Source organism: Sus scrofa, chromosome 9 (assembly GCF_000003025.6).
Source record: "Sus scrofa isolate TJ Tabasco breed Duroc chromosome 9, Sscrofa11.1, whole genome shotgun sequence".
Lineage (NCBI taxonomy): Eukaryota > Metazoa > Chordata > Mammalia > Artiodactyla > Suidae > Sus > Sus scrofa.
In genome coordinates this window covers 136,385,586-136,406,267 of record NC_010451.4, presented here as the reverse complement: position 1 = coordinate 136,406,267, position 20,682 = coordinate 136,385,586, and the positions used below count along the sequence as shown (strand labels likewise).

The window sequence follows — 20,682 nt, the reverse complement described above, 5'->3', positions numbered from 1 at the left end:
TCCTAACCAGACAGAAGGACAGGTGGCAACTGGCAACCACAGCTCAAAACCTTTTTTTTTCTTTTTCTTTCTTTTTTTTTTTTTTTTTTTTTTCCATTTCTTTCTGAAACCCTTGTAGAAGGAAAGTTAACGAAATGTCGGTTGGTTGGTGTATACACAGCAGTATCGAGGCTTTCAACCCAGATGGGGCGAAGCAGACAACAAAATGAGGACCCAAACCCTAGAACAGAAAAGGCTGTTTATGTCCCTACGCTGACAGCTAAAATCTAACTCTGCTGCCCTCAGCACACCAAGCGGGCACACGCACTCCTGCATTTACGTTTTCAGAAGAAGATGGAGGTAAAGGGGCTTTGGTTTCTCTTGGTCAAAACAGGCGGCTTCTCCCAGTTCACATGCTCCCTTGGAGACAGGAAGTGAAACCTGGAAGCGGGCTGGGAACGCCAGGCTCAGCTCAGAGGGTTCCAAACTCTCCTGGCCCTGTTTTTTCTACAGATTATTCCCTTTTTTTGCCAAAATTCATACTTCCAGGTCTGGGACGCTACTGAGTCTATTACAAAGTCTTGAGCCATCAGCCCTAAGCGCGGCCTGCGGTGTGAAGCCTGCGTGGGTGGGTGCCTGACCGAGTGGAGATACGTGTTCTCAGCTGGGAAACGTGTCGAGGTGTCAAGAGGAGCCGGGGAGGGGGGTGAGGGGTGTGGGGGACACGGTGGAGGTGGGGGGGCGCTAAACCCTCCCATGGGAGGGGCAGTCTCAGCCTGAATGCAGATGTGGCCTTAAATTCCCTCCCCTCCACTTCAAACCTCTCTCCACCGTCCTGCCAGCTCTTTTGCCTGACAAAGCAGGGCCACCCGGCCACCCATTCACTAGGTCCCCATGTCCTGGACGCCTCCCCGAAGCTGGGGTGCAGTGAGCAAAGCCCAGGGGTGCCCTTTGCCGCAGGGCAGACAGGCTTGCCCTGCAGGGAGCTGCTGGGGGTGGGGGTAGGGGGCTGCCAGGTTAGGTCAGCAAGGCCCTCTCACTGGGACTCCCGCATGGAGACTGGATGCCGGAGGGCACAGGTGACAGGGTCCAGGCAGGAAAAGCAGAGCCCCAGCCCGGCGCCCTGACGGCTGGTCCTGCCTCCTCTGCACCCCCGTTTCCTCCTGGCCTGGGCTGTGACATTTTACTTCTTTCTCTCCTGAAGGATCCTCCTCTGACACAGGGCCCCCCAAGCATCCTTGCTGGCTGCCCCCTCGGCCTGCTCCGGGCTCTCCCTTTGGCCCTAAAGTCCAAGTCCGCAGCATGGCCCTCCGCTCTTCTGCTCGCTGCCCTGGGCTGCCCGGCCTGCCCAGCCGCCTCTGGGAGCTCACCAGCCCCCTGACGTCTGTGCCATGAAGACTTTCTAGAAACGCCACCTGACTCACACCACTCATTCTCTGCCCCCACCCTGGCTTTCTCTCCCAGACCACCGCACCCCTCTGTGCCCAGGGCCCCGGGGCTCCTCATCCCTCACGCTGAGCTCCCAGCACAGCTGGACCAGCTCTGGCCACCTCCTACACGTCCTGACTTCCAGACGGTTCCTTCGCTATGAACTGTTAACAGGCTTCCAGTCACCCCCAAGTCCGTGTCCCCTGCCCATTTTGTTTAAGAGAATCACTCTTGTCACGTCACTCACCACGGGGACACACCGTGGCCACTGCCAGCACCCCCCCGCCTCCACCGGCCTCGGCCTCCTGGCTCAGGCCCACGTCATTTGAGGGCTCCCCTCCACAAACCACGGCTCACCCCAGACAGGCCGAGGGGCCTCTACTGTGACGGTGACCCCCCCTTCCCTCGACCCACCCACCACCCACTTCTGAAGGCCAAAATGCGACTCACCTTCCGTGCCCCTGCTCAAACATCAGCTCTCTAAGGCTCCCTGTCCCCGAGCCTCCTGCACTCCGCAGCCTGGCCTTTCTCCCTCACTGTCCCACATCCTTCAAGTTCCCCAGAGTGGCCTCTGCTGCACCTGACTCTTGCCGGGTCCCTAGCCTCCAGGCCCTCAGAGTGTCTCGCAGGGAGCACTCCAGGTGGAGCTGATGCCAACACCTAGGCTGCGTGGCTGCCCTCGGGGTTCACGCTGCACCTGCACACAGGGAGGGCAGGTGGCTCCCTCACCCTGTGGGTCCCGGCACAGCCATGCTCCTCCAAGGGCCCGTGTGGCCTCGAGTCAATGGCCCCCCAGGACACACACACACACACACACATACACGCCCACTTCAGTTTTCTCCAAAAAATGTTCCTAAGCCTCTGCCTGGTCCTAAGCTTGGTGCCCGATTCCCACCGTCTATCCTGGGGCCTCGTGCAGGATGGACCCAGGGCTGCACAGTCACTTGTTGTAGCTCAGGGCACCAACACTGTCCCGCAAAGGCCATGGTCTCCAACTGGTCTGCGCTGGCCAACAAAAGAGACGTGAGGGAATAGTCAACATTTACTTTCCCATCTGCAATGTCATCGTCCCCCTTCTCGGAACCCGAAAGACTTAGAAGGGAGGCAAAATCATTTTTTTTTTTTTTTTATGGCCCTGTCTCATGTTTTGGGAAATTCAGGACAATCAGCGTCTCCCATTAGCATACCCTGGGTTTGGCTACACCACCGTGACAGGGTCTGCTGCCTTCCCAGGGCACCCCAAGGGTGAGGCAGCGATTTGCAAGACAAACAGGACAGAATCTTTTTTTTTTTTTCTTTTTGAGGCCGCATCCATGGCATATGGAAGTTCTTAGGCTAGGGGTCCAATCAGAGCTGCAGGTGCCAGCCTATGCCACAGCCACAGCAACGTAGGCTCTGAACCACAACTGTGGCCTACCCCACAGCTCGTGGCAACGCTGGATCCTTAACCCACTGAGCAAGGCCAGGCATGGAACCTGCATCCTCATGGATACTGGTCAGGTTCTTAACCCGATGAGCCACAACGGGAACTCCAGGACAGAATACTTAAAGTGCGCCCTCCCCGCCCCCGCCCCCGCCCCCAACTGCTTCCATCTGCAGAGGAGACAGGCCCCAGATGAGACGTGCACATGAGTCTAAATGGTATGCTTTCAGTTGTTCTTCAGAAGAAAACTGGAAAGCCAGGCGCCCAGCATGGGGATGCAGCTCCACAGACGGTTCCCTCTGCCAGCTCCTGCCACAGAGCACAGCCTGAGCTCAGCTGCAGCCAGTGTTCAGATGCTGCGAGATAATGGTTCTCCCGAGCTCGAATGGGGTTTATCGGTTCAGAGGAGATGCAGCCCACAGATAAAGACAACTTCCTCTAACTGCTGATTAGGTAAGCGGGCGCGGCATCCGTCCTCAAAAGCTCTCCCCCCACCCCGACTCCAATGAGACCAAAGCCCCCTGTTTCCATCGTGACAGACTCTCCCCAGCACCTGCCCCTCCCGGGCTGCGGGGGGCGTGACCACCCTCGACCCCACGGTGGTACCTGCTCGGGGTCCGGCTCAAAACTTTAAAGCAAAAGTGAGCTCTGGCACCAGAATCACCCATTAAAAATATCTGAATCCTTTGAAAACTCAAACTCCAGCCTTCATCCTCACGACTAAGTCAAGGAATTTTTATTTCAAGTGAATGGACCCCAAACAAAAACTTATGTGTTTAGACACGTAGTCATTTTCCTGGATTCCAAGGATGGGGCTGGGGGATGGGAGAGGGGGAAGAAATCCAGATTTTTTTCTACTTCCGTTTTCTTTCCTTTTCTTGCCAGGGTGAACCAAACCCTGGTGGAGCCCCTCAAAGGGAAGGCCCCAGAGGGAGCTCATTCAGCCTCAGGAACGCCAGCTCTGGCATGGCTGGGTCCCTATGCTGTACAGCAGAAACTGGCACAACACTCTAAATCAACTAGACTCCAAGAAATGACATTTTTTTCAATAAGATTTTTTAAAAAGAGAGAGAGTGCGAGAGAATGCCGGTTCTGGAGAGCAGCCCGCTCTGAACGCCTCGCTGGGGGAGGTGACTTGCAGGCATTGAGTCCTACACCAAGTGCCAGTGGAATGATGGCTGTCACCTTCCTCCTCTGGGGTGGGGCACCCAAGCAAGCAGGCAAAGGAAGCACATTCTAGAAGGCGACCAGGTGCATATAAACGTAAGTCATGGACCCATGCTCACGGCACCCAACACTCACAGCTCCCTCTGCACTGCAGTGACCACAAGGTCACCCGCATTTGTCTAAGTGGCCAAGCCTCATTCCACCCCAGGCCGGTCTCAAGCCTCTGGCCCTCCACTGGTTCGCCCCCCTCCTCCGTGCTCCTACAACTGCTCTTTCTCTGTCAGTCCCTTGGTACTGTAACGCTCCTGCCGCAGGGCCGTCCCCTGATTCCAAGGCCTAACTTGCCCGGCATCTCGCTCAGGGGGCCAGCCGGTTCTCCGGCCTCTCTCTGTCCTTTGCTCCAGCCCGCCAAGCCTCCCTCCCCGCCAGCCACAGGCACGCAAGGTCAGAGGGGGAGGGCCCCCTACGTCGTCCTCGGCCTGACTTGGGTCTGGGCCCAGCCTGCCCCCCAGCCCAGCCCCTCCCCTGCAGGCCTGTGGGCTCACTCTTGGCGTCCGGAACTGGAAGACCCGTGCTCAATTTTAGGGCAGGAAAACCCACACACACCAAGGGACAGCGAGGCAGCAGTGGGCAACACTTCATGCTCTGAGGAAGAACGAGACAGAAGGGCTACTGAATAATAGAGGTAACCTACATTTTCCACGGCTTTATCCACAATGCTTATCTGCTCCATTGGATGCCACTCCCGACAAGATTCCTGCGTGGGCCACTTCAGTGGGCCCCCATCAACAGCTGTCGGCACAACTCCCGACCCATTTTCCCCTTCTCTAGCGCACCTGCCATGGCTCGCTGAGAACATCTGGGGTTGCCCTCCGAGGTCACCGAGGACGCCCTCTGCTCTAAGCAGTTTCACACACAACCACTTCAGAGAGGTGAGATGCCTCTCATTTTTAAAGACACCACTTCAGAAGAGCAAGCCACTATCTCATTAAACGACTGTCCTGGTGACGCAGTCCCCCAGGGTTGGGACGTTCTTTCCCGTGTCTAACTTGAGCCCTTCACGCTGCACTTCAGATCCTTGCTTCCTCGAGTTCAGACCTGGAGGAAAACGGAGCCCAACAAGGGCCGGGGCTTGGTCTGGCCTCGTTCCTCCGACACCTTTTTACCTGTATCTTGTTTTAATCCAGGAGAACCACATCTCCACGCGGCCCTCCAGGAGTTCCTCCCATGTGGGGGGGGCGGGCTTGCGGTGCAGAAGGAAGGACACTTTTCTCATTCTGGGAGTGACCTGCCATCAGTAAGATACGACCGCCCCAACGTAAAGGGCAGATTTCCACCACTTCCCAACAAGGACCCCCCCCCCCCCCCGCCATTTGTTCTCCTGGTTGAGATTAGAGTCATCTGGGCTGGTGACAGCGGCTCAGGGCTTCTCAGAAGCATTGCTCAGCTCTCCCACAACAGACGCCCAGGGGTCTGTCGGCACCGAATACCCCCGCCTTCCAGCCTCGCCCCATTCCTCGAGATTCCCACCGGGTCGGCGAGCACCCCTGACTTGAACTTGGGTCCGGCAGGTCTCCATCTCCCCGGTGGCCTTGCCCTCTTCTGACGGGCTCCTCCCTGCTCTCCTTGGCTCTGTCTTCAGGTTGCTTGTTCTCTGGCTCCCATGCTTAGAAATCAACACTTCCCTCGTCCATCCCCCGGGCTGCACGTCTTCCCCACTCTTCTCCTCTCTCAGGAAGTTACCACAGGCTCCTTCCCTCAGCTCAAAAATCTTTAAAAGAGGAGTTTCCATCGTGGCTCAGTGGTTAACAACCCGACTCGCATCCATGAGGACGTGGGTTCAATCCCTGGCCTCACTCAGTGGGCTAAGGATCTGGCGTTGCTGTGGCTGTGGTGTAGGCCAGAGGCTACAGCTCCGATTTGACCCCTAGCCTGGGAACCTCCACATGCTGTGGGTGCAGCCCTTAAAAAAAAGCCAAAAAAAAAAAAAATCCTTTTTCTGCCATTTACTGTCTTTTTTTACTTTAGGTCTTTGTTATTCTGTCCTCAGCAAAGCATGTTTGAGGGTTTTTTTAGCCACACCCAAAGCATGTGGAAGTTTCCTGGCCAAGGATTGAACCCACGCCACAGCAGCGACCAGTGCAGTGGCAGTGAAAATGCCAGGTCCTTAACCCGCTGCACCACCAGGGAACTCTGCATTTTTTCAGTGAACCCTGGAAACCCTTCTATGAGCTGTGCTTGGCGCTGTGGCCACTTTGAGATGAGGACAGTGTCTGGCCTGGGGGGCTGGACGCGGCCCTTCTGTCTCCCAGGCGCGGCGCCCCGGGCAGCCTCCGCCCTCCCTGCTCCTCCTCTGAGGCTGGCGGCTCGTCCGCAGGGAGGGGCTCCTGCTTCCTGTTGTCTGTCTCCTGGCCCAGCCTCCTTCTGCTCTTCTGCCTTCTTCCCGGGGAGCTGACGAAATACAGTTTCAAGCGCGTTTCCTTTTCGTTCTTCTACTCAACCCTCTGTCGTTTCAAACTGTCTCCTAGTGCCAGTGACCTCCTCACTGGTTTAGAGCTACTTGTGACGCATCCCTTTAATAAACAACCCATGCCCGCACTCTCAAGCCGGCCCATTTCCTGCAAAACCCAGGAAGGATGGTTTCTAAAGCTCAGGGTCCCTGCGCGAAGAGTAACTGCGTTCCTTCTTGCTGGCTTCACTCTGTGGTCCTCTGGGGTCCTCTGCCTTGTTAACTGGTCTCCTCAATGCCCCCACTTCCACCCCTGCCCTGGACTCCCCCCGCCCCCGTCCTGTCCTCTGTGCTTCTGTCCTTTGCAATTTCCTTGCAGTGACCCCCCAGCACTCCTTGGTCAACTGCTGCCCTGTTTCAGCACCATGTTCCCTGCCTGTCCACGTGGCTATGACAAACGCTATTTCCAAGCCAAGAGAAGAGGCTTCTGGGGTGTTTTGAGTTGGATGACTCTGAAACTCGGTTTTTAGAAACTTCATGTGAATGAGAATCACGCCACAGGGCGAGGAACCCCTGGGAGGAGCCCACAGGTGATCACAGACTCCTGCCCCCGCCCCAGCCCATCTAGCGCCAGAATGCAGGCTGGGGACCAGCGGCTGGATAACCTCCTCCCGGAGCAGATCACATCACGGACCCTCTCAGGTCCTGCGGGGCGACATGCTGAGACCGCGAAGGCATCTGTAACACCGGCTGCTTTACCTCCCCCAAGTGCACTGTTCCCTCCCCAGGAATCAGCCCAGTTTCCATTTTTCGAAAGGATGGCAGGCTGCACAGTGCAGCTGTGGGGATCTGGGGGGAGGGGCTCCCCCGCTTCTCCAGAACCACCCCAGCGTCCAAACTCTGGTGTCTGGGCTCTCGGCTCATTTTATATCCACCTAACTTCTCTGGCTTTGGGTCCCTGAGGCCCAGGGGACACAGGAGGCTCTGCTTGGTGATGTGTGAGAATGTACCTATCTCACTGCTTGCTTTAGGGACGAAGCAAATCAGACCAGGCGGGGTAACCCCACCGGGAGCTTTTCACAGGCCACCTCTGCACATCTTTACCGTGTATGCACCCCATCGCCGTCTTAATGTTTTGATTTCAATTTGACTTTTTAATTGATGTAAGTGTGTCTCGAAAGGAAACTCTGCCGCAGTTCAGTGGGCGTGTGACAGGCCAGGACCTCCTGCACTAAAGGGAAGACGGTGAAGCAGATGCCCTCTGGGGTCCCAGCCTGGGGAACGGAGGTGTGCAGAACAGAGAGGAGAAGGCACAAAGGCAGCGTCTTTCCCCACCTGCCCCCCGCCCCGTAGAAAAGGGGCTCAGAAAGCACTTGTCTTCTGGGCTTCTCCCCTCCACAGGCTGCAGCCGCTACCCTGGCCTGTTTGCACAGCTACCTGCACAGCTACATGAAAAAGAAACCCAAGAGCCCTAACCTGCAAGGTCTGCCTGATTTCTAAGACCCATGAACACATACAAAATTGGTTTCTTAGTTGCCCGAGAGGATGTCTGGCAGGAAGATACCTGGCGGCGCTCAGGACCCAGGAGCTTCACCCACGTGCCCTCCTTGGCTCCACCCAAGACCGGTCCTACCTCAGTTCTACCTGTGTGCCCTTCACAACACTCCTCTGGGCAAAGAAGCGGCTCAAGCTCAGAGCTTTTACTTTAAAACAGGAAAAAGAAAACAGGTATTCCAAGGGACCGCTGACTCATGAGCTAGGGCACAATGGAGCAAAAGCTTTGAGCCAGAACTTGAGTCCCCTTCTGACTCTGCCATGTGACCTTGGCTAATCCACGGACTTCTCTGGGCCTCAGTTTTCTCCTAACATAGAGAATGGAAGAAGCTCTCTAAACCTGAACGGCAGCCTGGGCAGGCTACCTGGGCAGGGATTGCAGGCCCTTTGAGGCACTCTTCCATGCCAAAGGGGTGTACATGTCCGCTCACCGAGATTATTTAGATGTACTTTAACATGAAAAAAGTTCTATTTATCAACTTTTCTATTTCGAGTTCAACTAGACAGTGAAAGAAACAGCCGTGAGGAGGCCCCACTGTGGCACAGTGGGGTGGGTGGCATCTCTGAGCACGGGCACACGGGTTCGATCCCCAGCCCAGCTCAGTGGGTTAAAGGATCCAGCACTGCCACAGCTGAGGCGTAGGTCGCAACTGTGGTTCAGATCTGACCCCTGGCCCGGGAACTCCATAGGCCACAAGGTGGCCAAAAATAATGAAAAAAAAAAAAAAAAAAGCAATGAGAGGGTTCACCTAAAATTGCCAGATTGGGCTCCGTCTGAACAAAAGCTATGAAAATGAATAGCCCGATGGCCAGAACACATAAAATGGATATTTTTCACCCACTGCCATCCATAAAACGGGAGATTCCTGCCATGCACTGAGGACAGGAGGTGGTGCCAGCCCTGTGCTCTCCTGGGGGTGGGGGTGCTGATGGACGCTGCCCCTTCGCTCCCCATGCGGGGTTCCCGGCCACACGGAGCTGGGTCCCCCTCCTGCATTTCTTGTTTCCTTAACTTGGGGGCTGAGGGGAAACCACAGACAGAAGGGCTGCAGAGACCACGGCCCCGCAGGCTGGGAGGGCGTGGGGGCTGCACACAAAGCGGAGGGGGGGGGGGCCACTCACCGGCTCCTCTCTCGCCCTTGCAGTTCTGCTGTCCTCCAGACGTGGTGGACAGGTCTTCGGGCACCGGCATGGGCTCATCGCCATCGTCCGCGGTGTCGCTCACGGGAGGGCTCTCCTTCCCTGGGGAGACAAGGGGGAGCTTGAGAGTCTGGGGACGTGGCGGTCACGAGGACGGGCCAGGGGCAGGGCCTCACCTTGGCTTGGCCTGAGTGACTGCGATGAGTTCGCATTCCCTGTTGGCGTGAGAGCCGGCCTCCCTTTTCTACAAGACTATCACTGCCGTACCCCAAAATGGGACAACACAGACACAAACAACACCTAAATCACCTGCAGTCCTATAGAGGTCACACGGCCAAAGCCGCGGCGAGCGGGGGGGGTGTGTGCGCATGCGCGCATCCATGGATACTCACATATTCTGCCTAAGATGCGGTGACATAGTTCCTTCATTGAAACCAACTCTAGTCTTTAGACATTCTCACGACCAGTGACTCCATTTCCACAACTTTATTCCCAATGACTGTGTCATACTCCCTTGCAAAGGCAAGTAGGATTTACTTAAACTTAGACTGTGTTCAATCTTTTTTTTTTTTTTTTTTTTGGTCTTTTTGCCATTTCTAGGGCCACTTCTGCAGCACATGGAGATTCCCAGGCTAGGGGTCAAATCAGAGCTGCAGCCTCCAGCCTACACCAGAGCCACAGCCACGCTGGATCCGAGCCCCGTCTGTGACACACACCACAGCTCACGGCAACGCCGGATCCTTAACCCACTGAGCAAGGCCAGGGATTGAACCCGCAACCTCATGGTTCTTAGTCGGGTTCGTTAACCACTGAGCCACGACGGGAACTCCATTTTTTTTTTTTTTTTAATGATAAAACAACTCTGTGGTGAACCTGCTAAGAGCCAGCCTTTGCCCGCGTTCCTAATGAGCACCATGGCGTCACCCTTGCAAGTTCTACATCTGGGTCAGAAGCATCCACGTTTTTAAGGCTCTGCGTGTGTTCGGCTGAATAGCTTACCTATAGGTCTGGTTTCTCTTCACCCCCTTACAAGTCTGCTCACCACCCTCATGTGAGTTTGTTTTGAAGGTCACTTGTTTGGGCAACCTGGTCAGAGCCACACATTCTGAGTCCGTTGGCTCTCTTTTCAAGAGCCAGGGAATATTGCTGCCAGATGCCCAATGTGGATACTGCAGTGGGGTCAGCAAGCTTGGAAGGAGGAAGAGCAGGCAATGCCATACCTCCCAGGAACATAATTCCGTCCTCATCTGCACAGAAGGCCTGTCACCAGGAATTCTTGGTTTTTTTTGTTGTTGTTGTTGTTGTTGTTGTTTTTTTTTTGGTTTTTGGCTTTTGTTTTTTAGTGTATCATTAATTTACAGTGTTGTATCAATTTCTGCTGAACAGTATATACTATACAGTGACCCAGTCATATATACACCTATCCTTGAAATAAGAAAATACCACAGAATCCACACAACTCCCAAACTTGCTTCTCATTTACAAAGCAGCATTGACCAAGTGAACCAGGCTTCCCCAGGACGCCCTGTCTATTCTGACTGAATTATGATAAACTTCACCAGAAGCTCCAGGATCGGGCAGCTCACGGCCACTTCCAGGAATTCAACCCTGGGAAGCCAGGACGGGTAGAAAATGCTCCTGTTCCTTTGAAACTGAAACCCCTGTATCTTCTCATGTAGGTGGGACCTAAAATTGAGTTAAGAGGCATAAACCACAGGCAAGGAAATGGCTGGTGACCCCCATCCCCTGCCCCGCCCCTGCCCTGGATGCAAACTAGCCCATGTGCGCTGCTGGGGAGACAGCTGAGATGAAGAGCCTGATGGAAGGTGAGTGGGAAAGTGATGGGCTGGCATGGGCCAGCAGCCGGGCATGTCCACCCAGAAAGCCAGACCCTCAGGACAGTGTCAGATGGTGAGGGAAGTGTGCCTGGACAAGGTGAGGCAGAGAGTGACATGTTCTTGTTGGGCTGAATCAACCACCTGCAAGAACCACACAACCCATCAGAGAACAGGCAGGACCAGTGCACGCGTCCTCAGCAGAGGAGAGGACCCTTCTGGGAATAATGAAAACAGAAGCTGCAAGGTACCAGCTGACGCTTTGGGGAGAGCACTGTGTTCTCTGGGAGACAGACGTGACCCTTTAATGCTCCAGCTGAACTGTGATCATCCCAGGTGGCATATTTTCAGAAAGAGCATTATTGGGTATTTTTGGGGAGCCAGTACAGGATGAATAAAGATGGGGCAGGATTATAAGAATTTCCCAGGGGAAGACCAAAGCCAGAGAGAAAGTGACTCAAGCGTTGAGCTGCACTGGATGTGTCTTACATCACTTAGGGTTTTCAACACCCTAAAGAGGAGGCTTTAAAAGTGGCTGAGGTCTCAGGGCTGCTCTTCACCTATTTCATAAACGGGGAAGAGCCCGGAATAGGAGTAGCAGGAAGCATGAAAAGCACCTGACGACTCTCTTCCTTAGGATTTCCTAGAGTAACGGACTCCCACTTCGAGGCCCTCAGAGGCTCTTTTCTCTTTTTTGTTAAGAATAACTTTTAAAAATTATTGAAGTATAGTTGATTTAACATGTTAGTCTCAGATGTCCAGCAAAGCGATGCAGATACATATGTATAACTTGCTGCTTAGCTTTTTCTGTTTTTACGGCCACACCCATGGCGTATGGAAGTTCCAGGCCAGGAATTGAATCTGAGCTGCAGCTGTGACCTACACCGGCGCTGCAGCAACGCGGGATCCTTTGACCCACTGCGCCAGGTGGGGATTGAACCCACACCTCCACAGAGACCCAAGCCGCTGCATCTGGATCCTTAACCCCGCCCCAGCGGGAACTCCTGTTTATCTGTTTTATTTATAGGCGTGTGTACATGTTAACCCCAAACTCCTAATTTACCCCTCCCTTACGTGTCCGCTTTGGTGACCGTAAGTTTGTTTGCGAAGGCTGTGCGTCTCTCTCTGTTTTGAAACATGTTCATTTGTATCACTTTTTTAGATTCCACGTGTAAGCGGTGTCTTACGATAGTTTTGTCCAACTTGTTTCGCTTCACAAGAAAATCTCTTGTTCTCGCAAAGGACTTCAGTACCTGAAGCCGGGCTTCTGTGTAGAGTGAGACAGTGCCTGGCGGGGAGGCTGGGAGATGAGAGACCCGGGCCCCTCTCTTCCCTGAGGACCCCGAGGAGCCCCTACTGACCTTGGGGCCCCTGGCCTAACAAACTGACCCAGTGTTTAAGGGTGCAGAGTGTGAGGTGTGCACAAGCCGCTTTTTGATTAACCAGCTGTCATTCCTATGGGGTGGAAGCAGGAGGCCGAGAAACTTAACTCTATTCATGTGGTTTTTGCTCATTCTGGGCTTCCTGGTGAGACCTTTGGAGAACTGAGGGATGGAGTTAGATACCTGGGCACGTGGAATCAAGGGGGTCACAGGGAATCAGGACCTGCCTGGTGAAGGGGAGCTGTTTCTCTGCTCTGCTCGATTCGTGGGAAAATGCCTCCAAACCACCTTTGTAAAACTTGAGCTGATCAGACTTAAGGAGGAGGAAGTGGTGGAGGAAGGACCGGGAGTTTGGGGTGAGCAGGCAAACTACTGTCTACAGGATGGATGGACAACAAGAGCCTGCTGTGCAGCACAGGGAACTCTATCCAGGATCCTGTGATGAACCATCATGGAAACGAAAACAAAAAAGAATGTATACATGTGTCTAACTGAGTCACTTTGCTGCAGAGAAGACACTTCAATAAAATTCAAAGAAAATTGAGTCAATCTGTTTCTCAGGAACAAGAGCAACAACAACTCGCCAAGGCACCAGACGTGCTTCCGCCTGGTTGGTCTCGGGCGCTGAGCCGAATGCCAGCCCTCACGTGGCATCGCAGTGCTTTCCCTGTTTCCTACGTGAGGGGACCAGGAATAATGCAGAAGGTGTGGGCTGTGATTCTAACGCCCCGGGTCGGATCGATCCGTAGGCACCCCCCGTGCAGAGGGAGGCTAAAACAGCAGGCTCGACGTGCACAGCAGCTTCTGAGACAAAGTCAGGGCGGGAGGAGAGTGGGCAAGACACGGCCACACGCCCGCCAGGCGCCCCGCTGTCACTCGGCCTCGCCTCTGCTCAGCAGTGGTTTTTAAGAGATCATCTGATTTGCCTAAAAGCCCCCAAGTCTGGGCAGTGGCTGCTGAGACACTAATCACTGGCGGGAGGCTTTGTCCTCAGCGGCCCTGGGATTCTGTCTCTGCTGGATATTTCTGCCAGGGACACCTTAGCGCTTGGTGGAAACCTTCATGAGCAGCGACCCTCGACTTAGGTGTTGATTTTAGACAAATGAACCCCGCCAGCCACTTAAAACACAAAAACCATAGGAAGACGAGAAGAGACACAAAAATAAAGCTATTCAATCAAGTCAGCACATGTCCGATCACAGCACATGGTGACTGGACGTTAGCTCTGACTTGGCCAAGTAAGATGAGGGGGAATGTGGAATAAGTCCCTTCTCTCAAGGGGAAAGTGAGGCTAAAGAGCACGATTCTGGCTCAGGGCACAGGGTTGTGAGGATAAAACAGCAATGATACGTGTGGACGGGAAAAGGCTAAGTACGCTTATGGTCTTATTTTCTATGGTCTTATTTTGGTCTTAGTTTGTAAACTGAAACTATTGTATTATTTCAGTAATATACTACTATGTTATATTGACATATTATGTATTACACAATTTATTAAGTGTGCTATAGACACTATATTATGGAAAGCCATAATAATCGGACATGTGCTGGCTTTGGTGGCAGCAGCAAGAGTCCTTACTTCCCCAAGCACAAGCAGAATGTCACAGAGAACCGGAGACAGCAAGGAATCAGGTGTTTAAATGGAAGAATTTAAGAGGTGTGATCAATGTAATTTCAAGTGTTTAGGAAAATAAACAACTGCTTACTGATTTATACATAATTTATCTACTGCCCACATTTCAACTAAAGCATTACCTACGACCAGTGTTTGGGGCCAAACAGATGGGAAAACTGTTTAATCAGCTTATCAACAGCAAGCAAATAATTTCTCAAACAGTTCTGCGATTCCCGTCTTGCCACTGCATGAGTTTTTACCACAAGCAATTGCCCAGGTGAGCAGAATTCCTGGGGGTGAATGAAAAACACCGACTGTCGCGCTACAGGATGATGGGAAGCCTGTACCCAACGCCTGTCTGGTTCCCTTGGGACCTCGGATCAATTATTGAAACTTTCTGAGTCTCTGCTTCCTGCCAGTGGAGGACGTTCCTAGAGCTTCTTCCCTGGGGTCTTGTAAGTTGAAACGAGAAAAACGCTGAGCGTGGTGTTTGGTGAATTCCACACACTCAGTCCACGCGACTTGCTGTGATTAACATCTGCCCTGATGCCTCAGCACAGACGGGCCTCGCTTCCCCAGGCAGGCGATGTCTGTCTACAGGGCCCATTTCTGGCTTCCCTGCTCCAACAAACATGACAAATTCCCAGTGAGGAAGCAGCCAAGGAGCCTTAGGGCCCTCAGAGCCTGAGCATCCCATAAGCTCAACGGCCCCTGGTTCCCTGTTTGCAGAGGGCACGAGAGTGGTCCAGGAGGCAAGGAAAACTGCCGTCCCAGAGTTGGAGGCAGAGGGGAGATGCTGCTACAGGTCTCACCATCCCTCTCCCCACGGGTTGACTCTTCCCTGGGAAACCTAAATAAAACCTGTGCACACACATAACTGGTTGTTTGGAAAGCGTTTCAAAGAAGAAGAAAGAGAGAGAGAGAGAGAGAGAACTTACCGAAAGAATGAAGCTGTGCTCTAAAGGGAAGGATGGCTTGCTTTAGACAGACTCTCCTCCAAGCCTGCTCAGCAGCTCTTCCCAACACGAGTGGAGGCAAGGGGGGAAATAGCTCCTGAGTGTCTATTGTCCGCAGTAAACCAGGGCTCAGTCCTCATGGAGGACACACCCCAGGGAAGAAAGAAGCAGGTTGTTGGAAAAAAACTCAGATATTAACGATTTCTCTGTTTTTTCCAGTGAGTATGTCACATATATTAGGTGAACCCTTATAAAACTGCTGATACAGAAGCATTTTTTTTTTTTTTTTTTTTGGCCTCACCCAGGCATGTACAAGTTCCCAGGCCAGGGATCGAACCTGCGCCACAGCAGCCACCAAGCCACAGCAGTGACAATGCTGGGTCCTTAACCCACTGGAACAAAGGAATTCTGTGTAACATTTTTTAACCTATGATAGCGGCAACCTTATAAGGCTCCACTTAGGGGGGAAAAACCCTATTTTTCTTCTCCGGGAACAGAACATAACAAGGAATAATTTTATGGGCAAAGGGATCATTCAGAGCCTCGTCCTCAGACCTCACATCAAGAAGGTCAACTTTGGAGTTCCTGTCACATGGCACAGCAGAAATGAATCCGACAAGGAACCATGAGGTTGCGGGTTCAATCCCAGGCCTTGCTCAGTGGGTTAAGGATCTGGCGTTGCTGTGAGCTGTGGTGTAGGCTGGCAGCTGTCACTCCGATGAGACCTTTAGCCTGGGAAGCTCCATGTGCCGCAAGTGTGGCCCTTATAAAAAAACATGTCAACTTCTGCTTGACTAGACGTGCATCATTATTCCACAACTGCCCCTTCCCTCCGATTTAGAGACGAAAAAGGAAAAGTGACATGATTTACAGAAGCTGCAAAAAGCAGAAAAAGAATTCTCTGGCGTTCCCACCATGGCACAGTGGGTTAAGAATCCGACTGAAGCGGCTCGGGTCCCTACAGAGGCACGGGTTAAAGGATCTCGTGTTGCAGAAGTTTCAGCTCAGATTCAATCCCTGGCCTGGGAACTTCCATGGGCTGTGGGTGTGGCCATTAAACAAACAAACAACAACAAAGAAGTCTTCAAATCCTTCGGAAGAAAGTCCTCAGATGCTCTGAGCACTAAGAACACTCCAAGTTGAATCAAACCAAAGAATTCGTGCAAAGCACTCGAGGTACCTTTCTCTTGCTAGGAGCACACAAAACCAAATTTCAGACCAAATCTTGAGTCTTTTCACACTGGAGTTGTCTTTCTCAGGCAGTCTCGCGTCCTAAGGCCCCCAGCCCTGACACCCTTCTCTGCAAACAGCCACTGCCCAGACAGAATGAGTGTTGAGCATAACGCTAAGGGCAAGAAAATTAGGACAAGAAACGAGGCTTTTGGTATGTTTGTTACCAACCTAGGCGATCAGAATATTGACCTGCTGTTCCTACAGAACATTCTAGAGCTGTGGGCCTAGGCTCCGGTTTTGGCTTTGCGTTTGGAACGGCAGCGTCTGCACTGATCAGAGGAGTCTCCCCTTCAGGGCATCATGTCAGAAGCCGATGGAGAAGCTTCCCAGGAAGAAAGCAGCAAGGGGAAGGCAGAAGAGCAGAAACAGCGAAAGAAAGGGTCTCTCTGTGCCTCGGGCGCTTTTAACACCCCGTGTCTCTGACCCTCTCATCACGTCCAGCCACCGTCTGTCATCCTCGGGAATGGAGCTGGACTCCGCCTCTCCTCGGGACCCACCAGCACGACCAGGTCCCAGCCAAGCCCAAGGAGAGGCTGCAAAGAGCCAGCGTTCTTTTGTTTTTCTTAAATAGTTTTACTGTTGTTGTGGATACTTCTGTTTAGGAGACAAAGTATGCCAAGCGGGAGGGGGCGGGAGGGGGATGGACGGACGGGGAGTTCGGTGTCAGGAGATGCAAACTCTGACATTTAGAATGGATGAGCAATGAGGTCCTGCTGTACAGCACAGGGGACTCTGTCCAGTCTCTTGAGACAGAATATGATAGAAAAGAACATAAGAAAAGAATGTGTCCACAGGTGTGACCGAGTCACTTTGCTGTACAGCAGAAATTGGCACAGCATTGTAAATCAACTGTAATAATTAAAAAAAGAAGAAGGATTACTTAAGGGGAATACATCCAAATAATGCTGAAAGGCAGAAGACGAAAACCAAAGTCCGCCTCCCCTCCTCTACCACACCCACCCCTGCCCCCACCCCAGTCTTCCTGGAGGGGGGGACGGCGGGGGCACACGGTAAATACTGATCCAGAATTTCCTTAAACGTATACACAGCCATGTGGAAAGTGTGTGTGTGATTTGCTTTTATTGTAACGAACAAGATCCATGGGAATTCCCTGGTGGCTCAATGGGTTCAGGACCTGGTGGTGTTACTGCTATGGCTCTGGTTGCTGCTAAGGCATAGGTTCAATCCCTGGCCTGGAACTTCCACGTGTAGCCAAAAAAAAAAAGAATAAGGATTCTGCTTTGCACAAATGAACCTTTCCACAGAAAAGAAACTCATGGGCTTGGAGAACAGACTTGTGGTTGCCAAGGGGGAGGGGGAGGGGGAGGGAGTGGGATGGACAGGGCGCTTGGGGTTCATAGACGCAGACTCTTGCCTTTGGAATGGATAAGCAAAGGGACCCTGCTGTGTGGCACTGGGGACTAGGTCGAGTCACTTATGACGCAGCATGATCACGTGTGAACAAAGAACCTGTACACGTATGTGACTGGGTCCCCTTGCCGTACAGTGGAAAGTGGACAGGACACTGTAAACCAGCTATAATGGAAACAATAAAAATCATTATAAAAAGCAAGAATTCTGCTTTGCGCACCTCCTCACGAAACATGCTGTGTGCACCTTCTCGTGCACCTTGGATGTGTCTTTCTGTACGGCTATAGTCACACCGTCCTGACTGCCAAGAGCTGAGTGAACAGGCGCAGGGACGGACGAAGTGTCTTCCAGCCTGGGCGCCAGGGCTGCGGTGAGCACGGCTGAACCTCCCTGTGCCCCGGTGAGAGCACGTCCAGGGCTACTTCCTGCAGCAGGCGGTCCATCTCCAGGCCGAGGGACCCCGAGTCCCTCTCCTGCACGTTCCCCGGGAGCAGCCACAGGCAGGGCCGCAGCGCAGGCTCCGCTCTGCTGTCCATCGCAAGGACTGACCGAGACCCAGAGGCAGGGTTCAGTAACAGCCGGACTCCGGGGTTGGGGCCAGCAGGGTGGTGGGCTTCCTGCGCCTCTGCCCGCTGAGCTGCCCAGGCTCTACCAGCCTGGCTGCGGCTCCGCCCTCCTGGGCGTCATCCATTGGGCCAGTGGAATCGGCTTTGGGCCTCGTCTCCCACTGGGAGCGGCCATGCCCCGGGTCTCCGGTGACTGAGGGGAACAGCCACATCCAACAGGACTTGAAATCCATCCGGTCCAGGGGAGCAGCTCTGTCTCCACACTTAACCAGCATTCTGAATTGTGCCCCAGCTCTTCTCAAGTCCTTTCTGCTCTTCTACCTCCACCCGCCTCCTCCCCTCTCCTCCCTCTTCCTCTCTCTCTCTTCTGCACCCTCGTTGGTATCTGGTTGGAGGCCAAGACAGATCCAATGGGTCCTTTTTCCTCCCCAGGAGGAGCACCAGCAACTGCATGCTTTCCAACTGGCTCTCAGACTGAACAGGAAACCTAGTTTTCCCTCGGAGGTTTCTCTAGCCAGGGTGTCACACTGGGAAAGCGAGAGGTGAGAGGTGAAGGGGAAGCCTGATACCCACAAGCATCCGGGCCTCTCCTCCGGCCGGCCTGCCCTCTGCCTCCCCTGCGGCCGGCCAGCACCTTGGCTTTGAGTCCAGGGTGCCGGCGGCACCCTCTCCCTGACCTCCCCTCCACGCACAGGCTCTCACCTGAAACTCGGGACACGTCTTGACTCTCATCAGCGTCCATTGTCCTCAGGTTATCTGAGAAAGAGAGGAAGGGATTTTAGTTGAAGGCAAATTACTCATGAGATCGGAGAGGGAGAAAGAGCGATAAAGAAGACCCGAGCGACTTAACAACAAGGCCGTCTACCAAGAATGATGCATTTTCCTCTCCCACACTTGCTCGAGTATCAGACGGGCACAGACCTTGATCCTTTGAAAAACAGCATTACAAAGATTTATAAAAATATCATTACAAGCACAGGAGGACCAAATTTGTTATTTATTGTTAATTTCCTACTGCATAATAACCCAAAATGCAAACTGACTGCAACAAAATTAAGCAGAAAATTAAATGGCCCTGGGTCATTGTAGGCACAGAATTCATTCTCTTGGCTGATCCACAGTTATGTTCTTTCTAATTTACTGAGCATGCATCGATGAACCTTGAGTCAGCTTGGTGACACGCGCACAATCAGCAATCAAAAAACGAAGCAATTTGCTGAAGAATGTCTCATTTACCCAGGCAGGGCTGCATATCTGAGCAGCCACCACGCTCCCTCCATCAATAATGAATACACCTCCAGCCTGGCAGATGGGCCACGCGCACTGCTGGCTTTGTCCCCAACTCTTTCAGGGCCCTTGCCTCTGACTGCGCCAGGCTCTGACACAGGAAGGAGGAAAGCCCAGGGCGGCAGCACAACCAGGCCCGAGAGTGCTCCGACCTTCCCATTTTGCTGACAGACGGCTGGCCCCTCGGATCGGGGTAAAGCCCGAAACCAGCCTGGAAGAGCTTCTCTCGGGTGGCGAGGGGACCGCTGTGCATGCTGCAGGCCGGCCGCCACCAGCACCGGGGCAGGAGGGAGGGCTGGGCTGCCCCCAGCACTCAGGGGCCCGGTCGGCACCTCATGGGTCACAGGTGCCCTGGCAGGTGACATCTGGCAGCTCTGTGGATGAGAAATCTGGGGCCCAGCTGAAGGCGACCTCGACCAAGCCTGCTCATTTATGCTGGACACCTTTCAGAAGAGCCACCTTCAACCCGCACACCGGCCTGTCTGCTCAATCAAAGCAGGCCACCTCTTTCGGGGGGACCCCCTCTGCCGCTCTGGCGCAGGTGTGTGGGTCTGAGCTTGCCGACCTGTTTGCAGCAGCTGCTTGGACAATGATGGGCCTTGGCGTCTGCCGTGAGGCTGAAAGTGCGGCGCGGACAGAGGCCAGGTCTGGGTGTGCAGGTACCAGCCACGGCGTGGCGCGTCTGGGATTCCGACTTTCAGTTTCATCACGTCTGTCATGAAGACCTGATGACCTGCGCTTTTTTCTGGCTGGGGAAGGGTCTGCACCTATTCCCGAAAGCCACTGTGCCGATCTGAGTTGTGACAACCATTTCCAACGCAAGTGTGTGCCTTAGGTGGTATAACCCGTGACCCCAGAAGGGAAAAAGGCCCCAGAGTCCACCTGTGTTTCAGCCCCAAGACTGGGGGGTGGAGGGGGGCACAAACCTGCCAAAGCCAGACACGCCAAGCCCAGAAGCAAACACAAAACCAGCACCGTGTCACCAAAAAGCAGTATGTCCAAAATCTCACATCCTTTCAGTAAAAAAGGCAAACAAAAACAAAAACAAAAAACCTCGATGATTCCCCTGAAACTGTCAAAACAATTTTAAAGAAACGAGACAGACTCGAACAAGAAAAACCTTCGTCCTCACCACGCCCTCGGCAGGGGGATCCAGGTTACTGAAGACAAATACCGTACTTTCTGGTGGAGCATCACAAACCGTTCCTGACCTGTCCCCGTGCTGACGGATGAGACAGACAGGAGACTCAATCTGGCTGCCACAAATACCTAGCCCCCGATTTTTACTCTGCTGACTT

General features: G+C 53.4%; 1 protein-coding gene across 17 annotated transcripts in view; it reads right to left on the bottom strand.

The window, feature by feature from the left end:
- The window catches only part of IKZF1 (IKAROS family zinc finger 1), a 92,741-nt gene that overhangs the window by 58,675 nt on the left and 13,384 nt on the right, over positions 1-20,682 (bottom strand). For 15 of the 17 annotated variants that reach the window (XM_021063913.1, XM_021063925.1, XM_021063915.1 and 12 more), the window contains exons 2-3: positions 18,800-18,853; positions 9,123-9,242 (exon numbers count right to left, since the gene is read on the bottom strand). In XM_021063913.1, coding sequence (XP_020919572.1) covers positions 9,123-9,242; positions 18,800-18,839 — 160 coding nt within the window. In that variant the 5' untranslated portion in view covers positions 18,840-18,853. Of the gene's footprint in view, positions 1-4,691; positions 5,879-9,122; positions 9,243-17,751; positions 18,625-18,799; positions 18,854-20,682 lie in introns of those variants that run through there. The other 2 variants (XM_021063918.1, XM_013977974.2) reach the window with 2 other exon arrangements.